At 39.5% G+C, this 17,707-nt stretch overlaps 1 protein-coding gene across 2 annotated transcripts; it reads left to right on the forward strand.

The window, feature by feature from the left end:
- The first annotated feature begins 137 nt into the window (after nucleotides 1-137).
- LOC113937754 (tetratricopeptide repeat protein 39B-like) lies at nucleotides 138-15,647 on the forward strand. 2 transcript variants are annotated; one of them, XM_027622556.2, is made up of 2 exons: nucleotides 138-413; nucleotides 13,289-15,647. In XM_027622556.2, exon 2 carries the CDS (start codon nucleotides 13,458-13,460, stop codon nucleotides 15,222-15,224), a length of 1,767 nt encoding a protein of 588 aa, XP_027478357.1. In that variant the 5' UTR covers nucleotides 138-413; nucleotides 13,289-13,457; the 3' UTR covers nucleotides 15,225-15,647. The 2 variants fall into 2 exon arrangements, with proteins under 2 accessions (XP_027478357.1, XP_027478358.1); XM_027622557.2 differs by having other exon boundaries at nucleotides 138-392.
- The last annotated feature ends 2,060 nt before the right edge of the window (nucleotides 15,648-17,707 follow it).

The following is a 17,707-nucleotide window of genomic DNA, read 5'->3' on the forward strand; positions in this document are numbered from 1 at the left end:
CGACGTTCTGCGCGGCACAAAGGAGCTGGGCGGAAACAGTGGAGAAGCGGCGCGGAGGGAACTGAAGAGGCTAAGACGCTAGGCACGGGCGGAGGGATACGTTTCCATGGGAACGCCAGACCGCGCCTGTAAACCTGTGGACTTCCCTGCGGTGTCCCGCCCCCTTCCCTCCCCCTTTTCCTGTACCCTCCTCATTTTCCTCCCCTTCTCCCTCCCCCCTTTCATTTACCCCTATCTAGGGACCCTCAGCTCTAGTAATCTTACTACAGGTACATTAGACCGGCCTTATGAAAGGCTGTAAAATTTAACCGCTGATGTTGCAGCTATCGCCGCCTTTCTGCTGGGGAACCTGGCCTAGACTGATACTCAGTCATCTTTGGGGCGCATCAGAGGTAATCCGGAGCTTGGCCAGGGTGAGAACTCCATGAACCCCGCCATTCTGAGTAGTGGTCACTGCCCCTGGGCCTCAAAAAGAATGACGCCCCCAGGGACTGCACTGACCCTCCGGCCCCTTCAGAACCAATTTTCTCCAACACCATACGAGTTCTTGGGGGACAAAGGAATAGAATTTTGTTTCGTTTTGCGGTTATGAAATTGTGCAAAAACCCTAAATCCTTAAAGCATTCTAGCTAGTGGCAATTATGAAATTATCTGCACTTGAAGCACAGACTTATTTACTTGTGCTTCCTTTCTAGTGCTTTCTGCTTTGTATTGTAGTACCACATCTCATCCACTAATACTCATCCTGAGGACTGGGACTTCAAGTTGTCTTTGAGTAACAGCCTTGCAGCTCAGCCATTCTCTATATAAAATAAATGTAAACCTTTTCTTTAGATAGAATCACTTAGAATTCAGTTTTGATTTTATTTTTTATTTGTAGTAAGTATAGTTGACAATGTTAGTTTTACATGTGCAACCTAGTGTTTCAATAATTCTTTACATTACTCTATGTTCACCATAAGTGTAGTCACCATCTGTCACCCATTCAACATTATTACAATATTATTGACTATATTTCCTATGCTATACTTTCCAGCTTTGATTTTATACAATCAAATATTTGCCAAACACCAAGTCTACAAATACAGATTTAACTTCTTTTTCACCAGCCATACACACAAAAAAAGACATTACACCATAAATACTTGGAATATATGAGTCGGAATTGTTGCAAATGAAAGATGAAATCCTTAGATATTTGTATCTCTATGTTTCTCATCTGTAAACAGCACGTGATGTATAGGAGAAAGGAAATTTAGTTGGTGAAGTAGGAATCCTCTCTTGACAATGCTACAAATTCATACACATTTTTTTCAGATTTATCAAATTATGGAATACATCCATTGCAAAAAAATTCTAGCAAGAAAATAGAAGTTCTATAGGATATGTTATATTTGTTCTCAGGTTTTTTTTTTTTTAAGATTTTATTTATTTGTCAGAGAGCACAAGCAGGAGGAGCCACAAGCAGAGGGAGAAGCAGGCTCCCCGCTGAGCAAGAAGCCCGATGCGGGACTTAATCCCAGGACTCTGGGATCATGACTTGAGCTGAATGCAGACATTTAACTGACTGAGCCACCCAGGCATCCCAGTTCTCCTTTCAGTTTTATTGATTTTTGTTTTCCACTTAACTGGGTTCTTCTCAAAGGATTAAATGATAAAGATCTTTTTATATACTTCCTGGAAGACAGAGTATCAGTTCTGTAAAGGCTCACTAATTTGACTTTCTTCTATTATGAATTTATGGGGGTGCTTGAGTGGCTTGGTCTATTAAGCATCCAACTCTTGATTTTGCCTCATGTCATGCTCTCGGAGTTGTGAGATCAAGCCCCACTTCAGGCTCCACACTGGGTGAGAAGCCTGCTTCAGATTCTCTTGCTCCCTCTACCCCTCCGTCCTCCCTCTCAAAAAAAAAAAAAAAAAAAAAGAATTTGTGAGAAGTGCTGTTGCACAAAGCATAAGTAACTTATTGAAAGATAGTACTCAGTATACTATTAGGCCTCAATAAATGTTTTTTGTCTTTGAATACAAAGTCTGTTGTACTAAAGAGAATTTTGAAGGATGTAATACTGTAAAAAATATTAAAAGAAGCAGTTTTCCAACTTGTAACAAACTGCTTTCAAGCACATTAAAGGAAAAGGGATAAACCCGGACTGGCTTGGCTACCTCTCTAGAGACAGGTGCTTTGATAAGCTAATGACAGGTTTTTATCTCTATTAGAGGAGGGCCAATTCTAGGCTGGTACCATGAAAAAACAACAGTTCCGCATAGTATTTCCATACACTATTCTACTGTACACTCTTTCTCTAAGAACACATAACGAGTTCTTTTCACTAAAAGTCCAAATCAGGGAGATATTATTGTACAGTGTACTTTTATTCCCACTGATTCTTTTGAAATCAGTTTCAGCCAATAAATTTCTGCTTATAGCATTGTGAGTTAAATTAAGATCACCTTCCCAGATTCAAGTGGAATATAAAAGCTACTTAATTCAACGAATATTCTAAGATTTCCTAATACGAAATTTTTAAGTAATTCTTGATATATTACTGTTGTTAAATATTGATTATATTATTAGTTTAGGAGAAGGTGGGTTAATTCTTAATCCTTTGACAGCAGCTTTCAAAATTTATCTGCATTTCCCAGATTCAGTTTTTCCAGAGAAGCATTAAAGAAAAAGTTCACTCTTTCTCTTATTTTCTTCTCCATTTTAGTTTCACTTTTAAATTATTGTCACTATTTTAGCTTATATGTGAAAACCTTAAAAACAAATTTAGACCTTTTGCACATGTATCTATTTTTAATGTAAAGAAATAGTCTGTACTTCTAAACACTAGTCTTTTCATATGTATTTATATATCTGCTTTATACATGTATGTACTGTGGGTCAGTCCAAACAGCTATATTCAACTACAATTTGCTTTTCTTTTTTCGACATTTCATAATCTTCAATTCCCTCTAGAATGCTCTTACAAAATTCTAGGAAGGAAAAATTCTCAGAATCATGTTTATAATTCTTCCATATTGTATAAAGAAATTAACTTTTCATTAGCCAAGTACTGGACTAGGATCAGTACTGAAGTGTGAATATGGGGGTGGGGGAGCAACGGTGGCTCATTAAGAATGCCCGTGCCTTCACCAACCTCAAAGGGTGAAACTAGGAAGAGTGAAAATGTGATGCAAGAGTGATCCACTGATACAAATATTACCTAAATGGGTGGTTTAGGAGTATAAAACAATCTAGGAAAAATGAGGCTTTCTGAGGAATGCCTGATTGTATTAAAAAGTGTGGAACTGTAAAACCATCAAACCCCAGTTCAATTATGTTGTTCCTTATCTAAAGAAAGAATAGCAATGAAAGGGACTTGGTCAGCTTGTTGTCTTCACTAGAGAGAGCTAGACTGGCTTGGATAGAGTTTAGCAGTTCATTCAGCACTATCTTAGGAGAGAACCTATGTTATTAGCCAGCCCTCAGCTGTGCTTAAAGATTACTGCTGAAGACCGTTGACTTCCCTTATTTGATGTTTTGATACTGATCTTTTAGTCCCTGGAAATGAATATCCTCTACTGTAAATTAATAAAAACGATTTCTGTTTATGAATTATTTCCTTAAAACAGGTGGTATATACTTTTAGGTAGGTATAGTATAGTATAGTATAGTATAATGATTTAGAGCATAAGCTCATGGAGTGTGACAGTTGGGTTTGAAGCTTGGCTCCACTATTTAATAGCTGCCTACCCTTGATCAAGTTGTTAATCTCCTGGTACTTCAGCTTCCTCATCTGCAAAATGGGGTTTGCAAGACTACCCATCTTAGAGAGTTGTTGTTAGGATTAGATGAGGTAAATCAAGCAATTAACATTGCCCAGCGTCTAGCACATACTGAGTATTTAATAAATGTTAGCTGTTAGGAGAATGAAGAGGGACGGGAGTAGCAGTGTTTTGACTAACCTTTGTCAGTTGCTAAAAATTTGATATGACCTAGGTACACTGACAAAAGTGAAGTTTTGTTTCTGCAAAGCTGGGGACTAGACCCTGAAACACAGTAACTAGCCTTATGTGGCTACTCCTAAGACATCTTTGTCTCTTCACTCATTGACTTCTACGTGAAATTGTCACTTTTCTTCTTTGACCCTATCCATACAGACAAAAACAATCTGACACTTATAAAAAGCAACAAGGCAGAAAAATAAATTTTCTTCATGAAAAGAGAATTTACAGGAATCCCAAAATCAAATGCTAAAACCTTCTTTAAGGTTCTATGGCATTTGCCTACGGAATGGGGAGATACATGTTCATGAACAATGGGGAAGGTGTTGCTTTTTATTACAAAGTCTTTGAAGCTTTTTTTTTTTTTGAGAGAAAGAGAGAGAGAGGGAGGAGCAGAGGGGTGAGGGAGAGAGAGAATCTTAAGCAGGTTCCATGCCCAGCTTGGAGCCCAACTCGGGGCTCGATCTCATGACCCTGAAATCATGACCTGAGCTGAAATTGCATCAGACACCTAACCAACTGAGCCACCCAGGTGCCCCTTTGAAGCTAATTTCTAAGTATACCTTTTTAAAAAAAGCAAATAGAAAACCTATTCCCAAGCCAATGACAAATGGATACATACACCATGACTCAAAGAGGTAGGTTCAGACTTCGTAAGAAAGGAGCAGTTTGAGGGGTGCCTATGTGGCTCAGTCAATTGAGTGGCTGCATTTGGCTGGGGCCCTGATCCCAGCGTCCTGGGATCAAGTCCCAGGTCGGGCTCCCTGTTCAATGGGGAGTCTGCTTCTCCCTCTCCCCCTGCCCAGCTTGTGCTCTCTCTCTCTCTCTCAAATAAATAAAATCTTTTTTTAAAAAATAAAGAAGTGGTTTGAAACACATAGAGAAATGAGGAATTTTATTAAATCAGTTTAACTACCTCATTTTTCAAATGAGACTAAGACTTAGAATTATAACACAGTGAGTGCAGTGGTACCCAAATCTTGCCACGAGGACTATCAGAACTTTGATAAAAATATCTCCAATTCCAGAAAACTAGGAACTATTGCCAACCACTCTTTCTTGGGAAGAACCATCTTTTATTCTGTGAATATGTCTTATTTTTTTAAATGTTCCTCCCCCCCTCTTTAAAATTTATTTATTCATTTGAGAGAGAGACAGAGCGCACAAGCAGGGGGAGAGGCAGAGGGAGAGGGAGAAGCAGACTCCCCACTGAGCTGGGAGCCCAATATGGGGCTCAATCCCAGGACCTGGAGACCTTGACCTGAGCCAAAGGCAGAGGCTTAACCATCTAAGCCACCCAGGCGCCCCCAATGAAAGGATGCTAAGAGTACTTTTTTAAAAAACCTCATGTTTTCTTTTTCTTCCTTTAAGTTTGTTTATTTTTAGTAATCTCTACACCCAACATGGGGCTCCAACTCACAACCATGAGATCAAGAGTCAGTATGATCCTCTGACTGAGCCAGCCCAGCACTCCTCTTCATGGTTTCTTGATAGAAAAAAATTTGTGGGGGCGCTTGGGTGGCTCAGTCGGTTGGGCGTCTGCCTTCAGCTTGGGTCGTGATCCCGGGACCCTGGGATTGAGCCCCACATTTGGGGGTCCTTGCTCGGCGGGAAGCCTGCTTCTCCCTCTCCCTCTGGCCTATCTCTCCCCCCTTCTTGTGCTCTCTCTCTCTGTCAAATAAATAAATAAATAAAATCTTAAAAAAAAAAAAAGGAAAAAGTTTTTCAGATCTACCTAGTTCCCAAAATCCAAGTCTGGAATCTCTAGCTAAGAACAAAGTATGACAGGGTTCCTGGCTGGCTCAGTCGGTAGAACATGTGACTCTTACCTCAGGGTCTTGACTTCAAGTCCCACCTTGGGCACAGAGCTTACTTTAAAAAAAAAAGAATGACTTCACCCGGTAAAAAATAGAAAAAAAAAAACAACAAACCCACAGAAACAAACAAGAAAAGAAGAACCACAAAGAAAAAAACATGTCTATCCTTACTAAAAATGCAAATTAAAACAATATGCTGTTTTTGTCAGGAGTGCAGTGAAATTGGCACTTATACACAGTAATGGGAATGTGAAATAATACCACATATTTGAGGGTCAATTTATCAATATGTTGTTTCCTTCTTTAATGAAGCACTTTTATAGCCTATATACACCCCCACACACAAACTTTAGAATATATAAAATTTAATTCTTCCAAAATATCCTTTAACTTTTCACTAACTCAGATATAACATTTCTAATTAGTATATAATTTTTTAATTTTTTTATTTTAACGAGGCTCCATGCCCAACGTGGGGATGGAGTATTCACTGAGTATTTACTATGTGCCATACACTATACTAAGTGTTTTACATATGTTAACTCTTTTTTTCACTTTACAAATAAAAGTAAACTGCTCATTTTTGAACAAACCTCTGCCCCTTTCCTTATGCCATTATCCTTATATTAATATCCTTCATTGTTTCTATGAACAGTCCTATCTATGAAAGTCCTACTTATATTTAAAAGCTTAGCTTAAATGTATCACTTCCTAGAATCAGAGAAATAAAATTATTTGCCCAAGGCCATCCAGCTACCTCTTTGATGAATACAGTCTGAGTTAATGAAAAGAGCAATGACCTGGGACTTAGAAGACTTGAAATTGAATCCTGTCTCTGCAATTTACTACTTGGTTTTAGAAAAACCACTTAATGTTTTAGACATTTGTTGTCTCATTTGTATTCATTCATGTGATATACATTCAAGCATAATTTGAAAAATGATTTAAAGCTAATAACCATAATCCAATTCAAAATTTTGAGTTATTTTGGACCGCAGTGTTGTATGTTCTTCTGTACTTAGCTCAATTATTTCGTTGGGTTATATGGATAAGATTATTAATTTTCCAGGGGCACCTGGTTGGCTCAGTCAGTTAAGCATCTGCCTTCAGCTCAGGTCATGATCTCGGGGTCCTGGGATTGGGCCCTCTGTTGGTCTCTCTACTCAGTGGGGAGTCTGCTTCTTCCCTTTCCCTCTGTGTGCTCTCTCTCTCTCTCAAATAAAATCTTTTAAAAAAATTATTAATTATTCATGTGATATTAAATTGGGAATGTAAAAACTTTAATTATAAAAATAATTTACTTTTGCTGCAGAAAATGGAAAATATGAAAAGCAGAATAAAAAAAAACACAATAATCCTACATGGTTTAACTTTCCCAGTAAAATACTTGCTTATTCACTGTTGTAGACCAAGCATCTTAGAACAGTGCCAGGTACAAAGGAGATGTTCAATAAATAATTGCCAAATGACTTTATTTATTTTTTAAGATTTTATTTACTTATTTGACAAAGAGAGAGAGCACAAGCAGGGGGAGAGGCAGAGGGAGAAGCAGGCTCCCCGCTGAGCAGGGAGCCAAACCAGAGCCAAAGGCAGACGCTTAATTTTTGGGGGGCCCCTGGGTGGCTCAGTCAGTTAAGCATCTGCGTTTGGCTCAGGTCATGATCCCAAGGTCCTGGGATTGAGTCCTGTATGGGCTCCTTGCTCAGCAGGGAGTCTGCTTCTCCCTCTATCCTTCCCCACTGCTCATGATCTCTCTCTCTCAAATAAATAAATAAAATCTTAAAAAAAAAAAAGAAGAAGAAGTTTGGGGCACCTGACTGGCCCAGTCAGAAAAGCATGTGACTCCTGATCTTGGGGTTGTGAGTTCAAGCCCCACACTGGGTGTAGAGATTAAATAAATTTTTAAAAATTAAATAAAAGTAAATAAATAAACAAATAAATAAGTTAGCTCATGTTGTAATGTTGACTAGGACTATAAGCTCTGCAGTCCAACTACCTGGGTTTGAATCCTGTTCTCCCTACACACACCAACTATAATTTTGGGCAAGTAACTTAACTTCACTTGGACTTAGTTTCCCCATACATAAAAGAGAAATGACAATAATATCCACCTCATCCAGTTGTGAGAATTACATGAGATAAGCCCACAAAACTATCACAGGCTTTTTTTCCCTGATTATAAGTAACATGTTGATTGTGGAAATTATATAATAGCACAAATACCAGGCTGTGAATTTTGTGAGGGCAGGGTCCAAAGCTATCTCATTAACCATGGTATGCCTAGTTCCTAGCATAGTCCTTATCACATAGTAGGTGCTCAGTATTTACTGAATGTTGTTAAATAAAGAATATAAATGTTATCCATAATCCAACCACTCAGATATAACCATTATTAATAATCTGAAATTTATAGTTCCAATTTTTACCTATGCCTATATCACTTTGGAAAAAAATTATATGATATAGTTTTGTAAAAACCTTTTCTTTTTACTTAGTATATATGATGGTTAATTTTATGACTCAACGTGACTGGTCCACAGGACCAGACATTTGGCCAAATATTATTCTGGGTGTGTTGGTGAGGGTGTTTGGGTGAGATTAACGTTTGAATCAATAGACTGAGTAAAGCAGATTGCCTCCGCTATTATGGGTGGGCCTCATCCAATCAATTGAAGACCTGAATAGAACAGAACAAAAGGCTGAGCAAGATAGAATTCCTCCTGTATGACTGCCTGAGCCAGGACACCAGTCTCTTCCTGCCTTAGGGCTCTAACTGAAAAATTGGCTCTTCTGGATTTTGAGCCTGCCGGCTTTCGGATTAGAATTTATACCATTGGCTCCTGGGTCTTCAGCTTGTCAATTACAGATCTTGAGACTTCTCAGCCTCCAGAATTGCATGAACCAATTCCTTATTTTATATATTATTTTGTATATATCTGGCATTAGTTATGCTTCTCTGGAGAACCCCGACTAATACAGTGTATTACACCATAAACAATTTCCCGTTATTAAATATTCTACAACATTATAATGTTTGCAGTGGTATTCCATTTCATCAGTATCTACTATTGTAAGAAATTTAGATTCTTTTCATTTTTTTGTATTATAAATAATGCTGAAGTATATATACCTTTGATAGATATTTATGTATAACCCTGATTATTTCCTTAGAATAATTCCATAAGTGAAATTACTCGGTCAAAGAGTGTAAAAAAAATGTAAAAGCTGGGGCACCAGGGTAGCTCAGTCAGTTCAGTGACTGATTCTTGATTTCAGGGTTGTGGGATCAAGCCCCATGACAAACCCCACAGGAAAGCCGCGCCCCCCCCCCCCCCCCAGCCATCAGGTTTCATGCTTAGCGGGGAGTCAGCTTTGGGATTCTCACCCTCTCCCTCTGCCCTCCTCCCCCCCTCTAAAATAAATAAATCTTTAAAAAAATGTAAAAGCTTTTAAAACATGTTGCCAAATAGCTCTCCAAAATGGTTGCAGCCACTTGTATACCCACCAACAAGTCCACAAAGGTACTTGGTTTTCTGCACCTTCATTAACACTGGATGAATTTTTTTAATCTGCCAAATTTCATTTTTAAGATAGCTATTTTTTTTAATTTGCATTTTGTTATTTACAATGAAATTCAACATTATGCTTACTGGCAATTCGTTTATGTCCTTTGTTGACTTTTCTGTTGGGGTGTTTTTTTCTAGCTTAGTGATTCTTAGGATCTCTTACTATATTAAGGACATCAATTCTTTGTAGTATTCACTGTTATTTTTTTTGTCTCATAGTTTTAACAGTTAAATGATTACTTCATCTTGAATTTATCTTAGTATATGTAAATTGAAAACTGTTATAGCCATTCAATAAATGCTAATTTAGTTTAATGACTAAGTGCCAGTCATTGTACTTGGTGATGAAGATAGATATAAAAGATGCAGGGGCGCCTGGGTGGCTCAGATGGTTAAGTATCTGCCTTTGGCTCAGATCATGATCCCAGGGTCCTGGGATCGAGTCCCGCATCGGGCTCCCTGCTCCTTGGGAGCCTGCTTCTCCCTCTGCCTCTCTCTCTCTGTCTTTCATGAATAAATAAATAAAATCTTTAAAAAAAAATAAAAGATGCAGGAAGAAGATAGATGTTTAAAAATATATATATAGCAAGTGCTGGCATAGAGGTAAGCACAAGGCATCATGGGAACACATAGGATGTTCACTTATCTTAGACTGAAAGAAGAGATCAAGAGATTCTCACATCTACATCTCTGCTCAAATGTCACCTTACTGGGGAGGATTTCCCTGACTACCCTACATAAAATACCAAGTACCTCACACCCCATTACTCTTTAAATTCTTTTTTTTTTAAAGATTTTATTTTTATTTATTCGAGAGAGAGAGAGAATGAAAGATAGAGAGCACGAGAGGGAAGAGGGTCAGAGGGAGAAGCAGACACCCCGCTGAGCAGGGAGCCCGACGTGGGACTCGATCCCGGGACTCCAGGACCATGACCTGAGCCGAAGGCAGTCGCCCAACCGAGCCACCCAGGCGCCCTACTCTTTAAATTCTTATTCTGTCTTAATCTGTCTTATTCTTCTTCATAGTGGTATATCAACTGCTGACATTTTTTTTTTTAGATTTTATTTATTTATTTGACAGAGAGAGACACGGTGAGAGAGGGAACACAAGCCGGGGGAGAGGGAGAGGGAGAAGCAGGTTCCCCACAGAGTAGGGAGCCCGATGCGGGGCTTGATCCCAGGACCCTGGAATCACGACCTGAGCCAAAGGCAGACGCTTAACGACTGAGCCACTAGGTGCCCCTCAACTGCTGACACGTTACTTATTCATCTATTTATCATTTTCCTCCCCATCACAACATCCCTCTCCCTGCCAGAATGCCCCTCCCCTAAGAAAACCAAATCCATGGGAGCCAGGTCTTTGTTTTGTTCACTGCTGTATCCCCAGCACCAAGAAGAGTGCTCAGTATATTGAAGGAGCTCAATTCAATCTGTAGTAAATGAATGACAGAAAGGAAGGCTCTTCTCTGTTAGCGCAAGAGGTTTTTCCTCATCTTGTTTAAGGCTTTACCTCCCTGCACCTGTGCTCTGTGCATCCCTCTCTGCCTCTTTTTCCTTGAATATTCCTTTCTGAACCTTCAACTTCTCCCTCTCTCTTTTACTCAAGCCCCTACTTGACTGATCTTCCCAGCTCTGTGTTAGTGTTCCCTAATCCATTCTTACTAGACTGATCTTTTTTTTTTTTTTTTTAGAGATTATACTTTTAAGTAATCTCTACACCCAGCGTGGGGCTGAAACTTTTAACTCTGAGATCGAGTTGCATGCTCTACCAATGGAACCAGCCAGGCACCCTGCTAGATTGATCCTTTCAAAAGTAGACAAGCAGACAGGGCGCCTGGGTGGCTCAGTCGTTAAGCATCTGCCTTCGGCTCAGGTCATGGTCCCAGGGTCCTGGGGTCGAGCCCCGCATTGGGCTCCTTGCTTGGCGGGAAGCCTGCTTCTCCCTCTCCCACTCCCCTTGCTTGTGTTCCTCCTCTCGCTGTATCTCTCTCTGTCAAATAAATAAAATCTTAAAAAAAAAAAAGGTAGACAAGCAGACAGAGGAAAAGAAGACATTTCAGACAAAACATTTTAAGCAAAAGAATGGCAGAATGACTCCACTTCTATCACCAAAAGCTATGGGACTCCTACACACAGCAGTCTGCATCCCAAACCCCATTTAAAACAATTCAGCATTCACCTGCTATATGCCAGGCTATGGGGGGATGTGTATAGAATAATATATTGAGTATTTACTATGGATGCCAGGTACTCTCCTGACCCCTTTACATATATTAATTTACCTAATTTTCCCAACCACTCTTTGGTAGAAGTACTGTTATTCCCTATTTGCAGAAACAGAGGCACAGTAAAGCCAAGCAAGTGGAGAAGCCAGATTCAAACCTAACCAGTCTAACTTCACAGTCTGTGCATTTTACCATTTTATACCATTTTACTATATTATAACCTTGTTAAAGAAGAATGTCCAGAGTGATTTGGAGGACAAGAGAGAGGTACTGCATTCAGCAAAGCAGATCTGACAGGGTTTGGTCACTGATGGATATGAGAGGAGGGGGAAAAAAAGAGATCTAGTGTGGATGATGGTACCAATCATCTAAAGAGGGAATGCAAGAGTTGGAGGAGGAGGAGATGGCCTTAGGGGTCAATAAATAACATGCCTTTTCCTGCCTGAGTTCAGAACCAATAGGATATAGATGCAAGAGGCAGAACACCAAAACATGACCTTTTTGATTAAGTTGATAGTTACTATGATTTCAGATGTGATGTGCTGCCAAGTGGGCTCACTGATGCTTCAGCCCCTAATTAAACATTTACCCACCTGGTCCTTGGCACAGCTAGAGAGCAGAAAACTGTTCCTGGTTTTTTTTTAAGATTTTATTTATTCATTTGAGACACAGAGATACAGAGAGAAAGCACACGTACGGGGAGAGGCAGAGGGAGAGGGAGAAGCAGGCTTCCTACTTTTTAAAGGATCAATCTAGCAGGGAGCCTGATGTGGGGCTCGATCCCAGGACCCTGGGATCATGACCTGAGCCGAAGGCAGATGCTTAAGGACTGAGCCACCCAGGTGCCCCTCTTCCTGGTTTTTGGTTTCAGACTCTGAACAGGCCAATTCAAAAAGGAGGAATTCAGAAGGCACAGAGCAATACTCTTCCAGGTTCTTTTATCAGCTCCCAGCCAGAAGTCAGCCCAGAGTATTCCTCTAGCAGAAAAGTCCCCTTATGGGAACATTAAGAACAAGGACTGGGGGTGGGGGGGATGAGGAGAGGTTGATAAAAGGACACAAATTTTCAGTTATAAGATGAATAAGGTCTGAGGATCTAATATATAACATGGTGACTATAGCTGATAATACTGTATTGTATAATTGAAATTTGCTGACAGTAGGGCGCCTGGGTGGCTCAGTTGGTTAAGCGACTGCCTTCAGCTCAGGTCATGATCCTGGAGTCCCGGGATCGAGTCCCGCATCGGGCTCCCTGCTCAGCGGGGAGTCTGCTTCTCCCTCTGACCCTCTCCCCTCTCATGCTCTCTATCTCATTCTCTCTCAAATAAATAAATAAAATCTTTAAAAAAAATATTTAAGAAATTTGCTGAGAGTAGAAAAATGTTCTTATCCCCCCCAAACCAACATGTTATAGATTTTAAATATCTTACAGTTTTGTCAATTTTATCTCAATGAAGCTGGGGGGAGGGGTGAAGAATAGGGAGTGTGTCAACTATACTCAAACAAAAAAAATTTTTTTAAAGGGAATAAGCCTTGCCCCATCAACATTTCTGAAAATGTATGTTATTGATGAAAGAATTTTTGGTTTTACATCATATGTTTTCTATGTATTACAAATGATTTGAACTTCTCAGAAATACCTCTTAGGTAAATAAAATTCTCTTTCTCTCCCCCTCCCTCTTTGTCTGGTATAGATGAGGATCTCCTAATGCTGTACCCACACTATTAGTTTGTCTGCCTTCATTGTAACAGTGACACCTCAGGCTGCAGAAGTGAGCCTAGTTGGGAGAGCAGGACCTACCCTTATTGCCGCTACGCCTCTTCCCTTCAGATACCGCCTGTCTCTAAAGTAGGAGAGCAAATATGTCATTTACTGTAAGTAGAAGAGAAAATGATAAGGGGAGTAACTTTACATCAGTCACTCTAAGTAAGGCAGAAAGTGAAGAGGACAAGTTTGAAGACGCCTATGAAGTTATCCCTATGGCATCAACAATGAATCTAACATCTTCCCTGGAAGAATGCACAACTGGATCATATTTATTTCTAAATAACAGATTCTCAGAGGCCATAGATCTCATTCATCCGTGGTCGAAAAACAGCATATACCATGCTCTAATTTATAATATCCTTATGGTTGTCAAGGCCATCTTGACTTTTGATCCCCTGGATCTACAGATTGGAATGACTGCCACAAAGGAGGCTTTGAAAACCTGTAACAGTTTCCGAAGAAAATCTAGGATGACAAGTTTTTCTCATCTAGTGAGTAAACAGGGAATAAAGGCTATCAAAGAAGAGGAACTGCATGCGGAAGTCTGCTATGCTGAGTGTTTGATTCTGAAATCCACCATCACATTTATACAGGATGACAGTATGTTTGGTTTTCTTAAAAGCGCAATCAACATCGGGTTAAGTTATCAAATATACAAAGACTGTCAACAAGTATTAACACAGATACCTCACAACCACAGCAAAACCTACCGACACCTAGTTGGAGGAGTGAAATTTGGACTTGGAGCATTCAATCTGATATTATCGCTTTTGCCACCAAAGACCCTTAAACTACTCAATATTGCTGGATATTCCGGTAATAAAGAGGTGGGCCTGACTTTGCTTTATGAGAGTGCATCTGAATCCCATATAAATAATATCTTAAGTGTTTTGACTCTCCTCTTTTATTACAGTTATATCTATATAGCTGTTGGTGTTGAAAAGGGTCACAATTCTGCTGCAGAGGACCTCTTCCTAATATACCTCCAGAAATTTCCAAACTGTGTCATACTTAAATTTTTTCATGCACGTCTTAGTATGCTGAAAGGAAATTTTGAAAATGCACAGTTAGTATTAGAGGAGTGCATTTTGATTCAAAACGAATGGAAGCAGATTCATCACCTCTGTTACTGGGAACTCATGTGGTGCCACATTTTTACGCGGAATTGGAAGCGAGCTTACCGCTATGCCGATCTACTGTATCATAACAGCAGGTGGTCCAAGGCAATATACATGTACAGTAAAACTATGCTACTTGCCCTGCTTCCTTCTGATTCTGTCAAATCAGGGAGCGAGGACATAAACTCTCTCTTCTTAAAAGTGGATAGCCTGAGAATCAAAATCTTGGGAACTTCTGTGCCAATAGAGAAGTTTGTTGCTGAGAAGGGTCAGCGCTATGGCACGACCACTGGCTGGTTCACAGCACAGCCCATTCTGGAATTCATTTATGCCTGTAGTGGTTTCCGAGTCATGAGCAAAAAACTAGACCTTATTTCAAGCTGGCTCTCGATAATTAATAGAGGACAAGACCTTTTACGAGAAAATCCAAATAAGGAGTATGGCACAGATGACATCAGTTTGTTAAATTTACTGAAAGGTCTATGCCTGAAACACTTAGGCAGATATTCGACAGCTGAGCATTACTTTAATCGTGTCATTCAAAAGGAGAAATTGTTAAAATATGACCACTACTTGGTGCCATATACTTACTACGAACTAGGAATTCTTCACTATCTAAAAGGAGATTATGACAGTGCAACAAAAAACCTAGACAGCATAAAAAACTACAAGGACTATTCCATGGAAGCCCGATTACAGTTTAGGGCTCACGTAGCTCTTGAACAAATAGCTAAAGAAAAGTGATGGTTTTGACACAAAGTGTGGTTTTGTTTATTATGAGTGAAGTATCTGCAATCGGCAAGGTAATTAATAGTTAGAAAAATCATTTCTTTGTGGAAGAAATCCGAGAAGAGGCAGCTGCTAAGAATCTGATCAGTAACAAGTAAGAAAGGAATTGGCCATTACTCTTCCCTCTTTCCTTCTTCTTACCTATAAAATGGAATGTCTTAGACTGGCAAATGGAGTGATGCACATTCTTGAAAAAGAAAAGGCAAATGATGTACAGTTGACCCTTGAACAACACGGAGATTATGGGTGCTGACCCCTGCGCAGTCAAAAATCTGCGTATAACTTTTGACTCCCCAAAAACTTAACCACTAATAGCCTATTATTGACCAGAAGCCTTATCAATAACAGTCGACTAACATATATTTTGTATGTTGCATGTATTACATACTGTGTTCTTATAATAAAGGAAGCTAGAGAAAAACGTCATTAAGAAAATCATAAGAGAAAATACTTTCACAGTACTGTACCATAGCAAAAAAAAATCCATGTATAAGTTAACCTGCCAGTTCAAACCCATGTTGTTCAAGGGTCAACTGTATATTATGCAATATACTCTCTCATATATGTTATGGATTTTTCAATTATGTTAGACAACATTTTCAAAAACTCATAAAATTTTTTAACATCTCCCTCGATAATGTATACAACTTGCAAATAAAATAGGAAAAGTAGTTACACCAGGAATCCCAGTGCCCTATAAATGTTTTTACTGTTAAAAGAAAAAAACCTTTATAAGGTCTTACTGACATTTCAAAACAATGATGCACTGAACAGCATAGACTCTGAATATTTTTCCCTCTTATATAGTAATTTTTATTGGCTTTTTATATCAGAGAAGATATTTTCCCCCGTGTCTATTTTGCCTTTTACCTTTCTTACGAGGAAGCTCAACTATGGGTCTATAATTTGCCACAGGGTAGAGAAGAAAAAGCCCCCCACCCCCTTCACACACACACAGAGGCAAACCCTTTGAAGATAATTGGAGGAAGCCGGGAGGATAGATTCACTGGGTAGGAAAAAACAGGTTAGGCCTATGGAGGGAGACTTGAGTTACTGCTGGGCCCTCCCTTAGTTACCCTCCCTCAGGTGTAAGGAGCTATAATATAATTAAACGCTGCATCTATCCAGTTGCCATTGTTATTGGGCTAATCTGAGAGTAAATAGCAGCTGTAGGCATGGGGTATTGCTTTCCCTGCCTTGGGGGTAAAATCAGTACCTAGACCATTTAATTTCCAGACCATTAAATCTGGCTGAGTGTATCCTCCCTTAGAAAGTCACCCTTGGAAACAGACCTTGCTGGGGAAGTCTGGTTTGCTAAAACACATGAGTGAAACACATTATTTTTAATGCTTTGGGCGTCCAAGCAATCAACTGGAGCACAACGAGGAGCTAGTATTTCAGATTTAAAAATGCTTACTTTGACAAGCACGTTCTTCAGTAACTAAAAATAGACTTTCAGGTGAACAACTGTGCTTAGGTTTTCCTCCATTATTTAATCAGTACGATAGTGTGGTTAAGAGGGCAGGCTCTGGCACTAGCTAGTCGCGTGCTCTTGGGCCTCTGTGCCTCAATGTCCCTGGCTGTAAAAGCAGGGTTAACAGTTCCTCTTTCATGTTTTTTCTGTGTTAATTAATATTTTGAGTTAATACAAATGTGTTATTCCTACTACTACTATTACCAGTAGTAATAAGAAGAATACATTGTTAGTGCAGAGGACTTAAATTTTTTACAAAAAGCAAAGGTGCCTTTGTTACTGCTTTGCCAATCTGAAATTTGACCTGTTAATTTGTTTTTTCTGTTCTTCATTTATCTCGGTCACTTATGAAATAAGGAACTCTGCCTACATTATGGTTTTGTCTTTTGTCCCAGCTTCTTCCAATGAAGAGCAAATTTATTAATTGGTTAAATAAACATGTTGAATGCCTACGATTTGCAGCACTGAACAGGATATTGAGGATGTAAAGATAAAGCATGTTCTCTCTCCTGAGGGCTTTATCAGGGAGACAAGTTAGAAGAGGATTTTTTGGGGTGGAAACTTAAAACAGTTGCTTAAACAGGTAGGAGTTGGTCTCAAACACAAAAATCTGAAGGTAGGTAGCTCAGGTCTGGTATGGCTCTTTTATTTTTCTGCGTGGTACACCGGTCTTCTCGTACGTGTCTCCTCACTCAGTGGAAAGAGCTACCTCATCTCTAGGCCTTATGTCCAAGCCAGGCAGGCTGGAGGAGGAATGGTTAAGGAAGAAAAAAAGGATTTCTCCTTTTAGGAGGTTTGCCTTTTTGTTTCAGAAGGGACAGCCTTCTCAGGGATTTCCATGTGGATCTCACGGGATCTCATGGCCAGGAATATTCATATGGCCACTTCTACCTGCAAGGGAAGCTGAAGATTGAGTGGTAGGTTTCCAGCCTCATTAGGATGTTGTGGGAAAGGACTGTTAAAT

This window comes from Zalophus californianus, chromosome 8 (genome assembly GCF_009762305.2).
Source record: "Zalophus californianus isolate mZalCal1 chromosome 8, mZalCal1.pri.v2, whole genome shotgun sequence".
Taxonomy (NCBI): domain Eukaryota; kingdom Metazoa; phylum Chordata; class Mammalia; order Carnivora; family Otariidae; genus Zalophus; species Zalophus californianus.

Excerpts from the sequence above, each read along its gene's own strand:
- LOC113937754 (XM_027622556.2), top strand. The coding sequence starts at position 13,458 with ATGTCATTTACTGTAAGTAGAAGAGAAAATGATAAGGGGAGTAACTTT.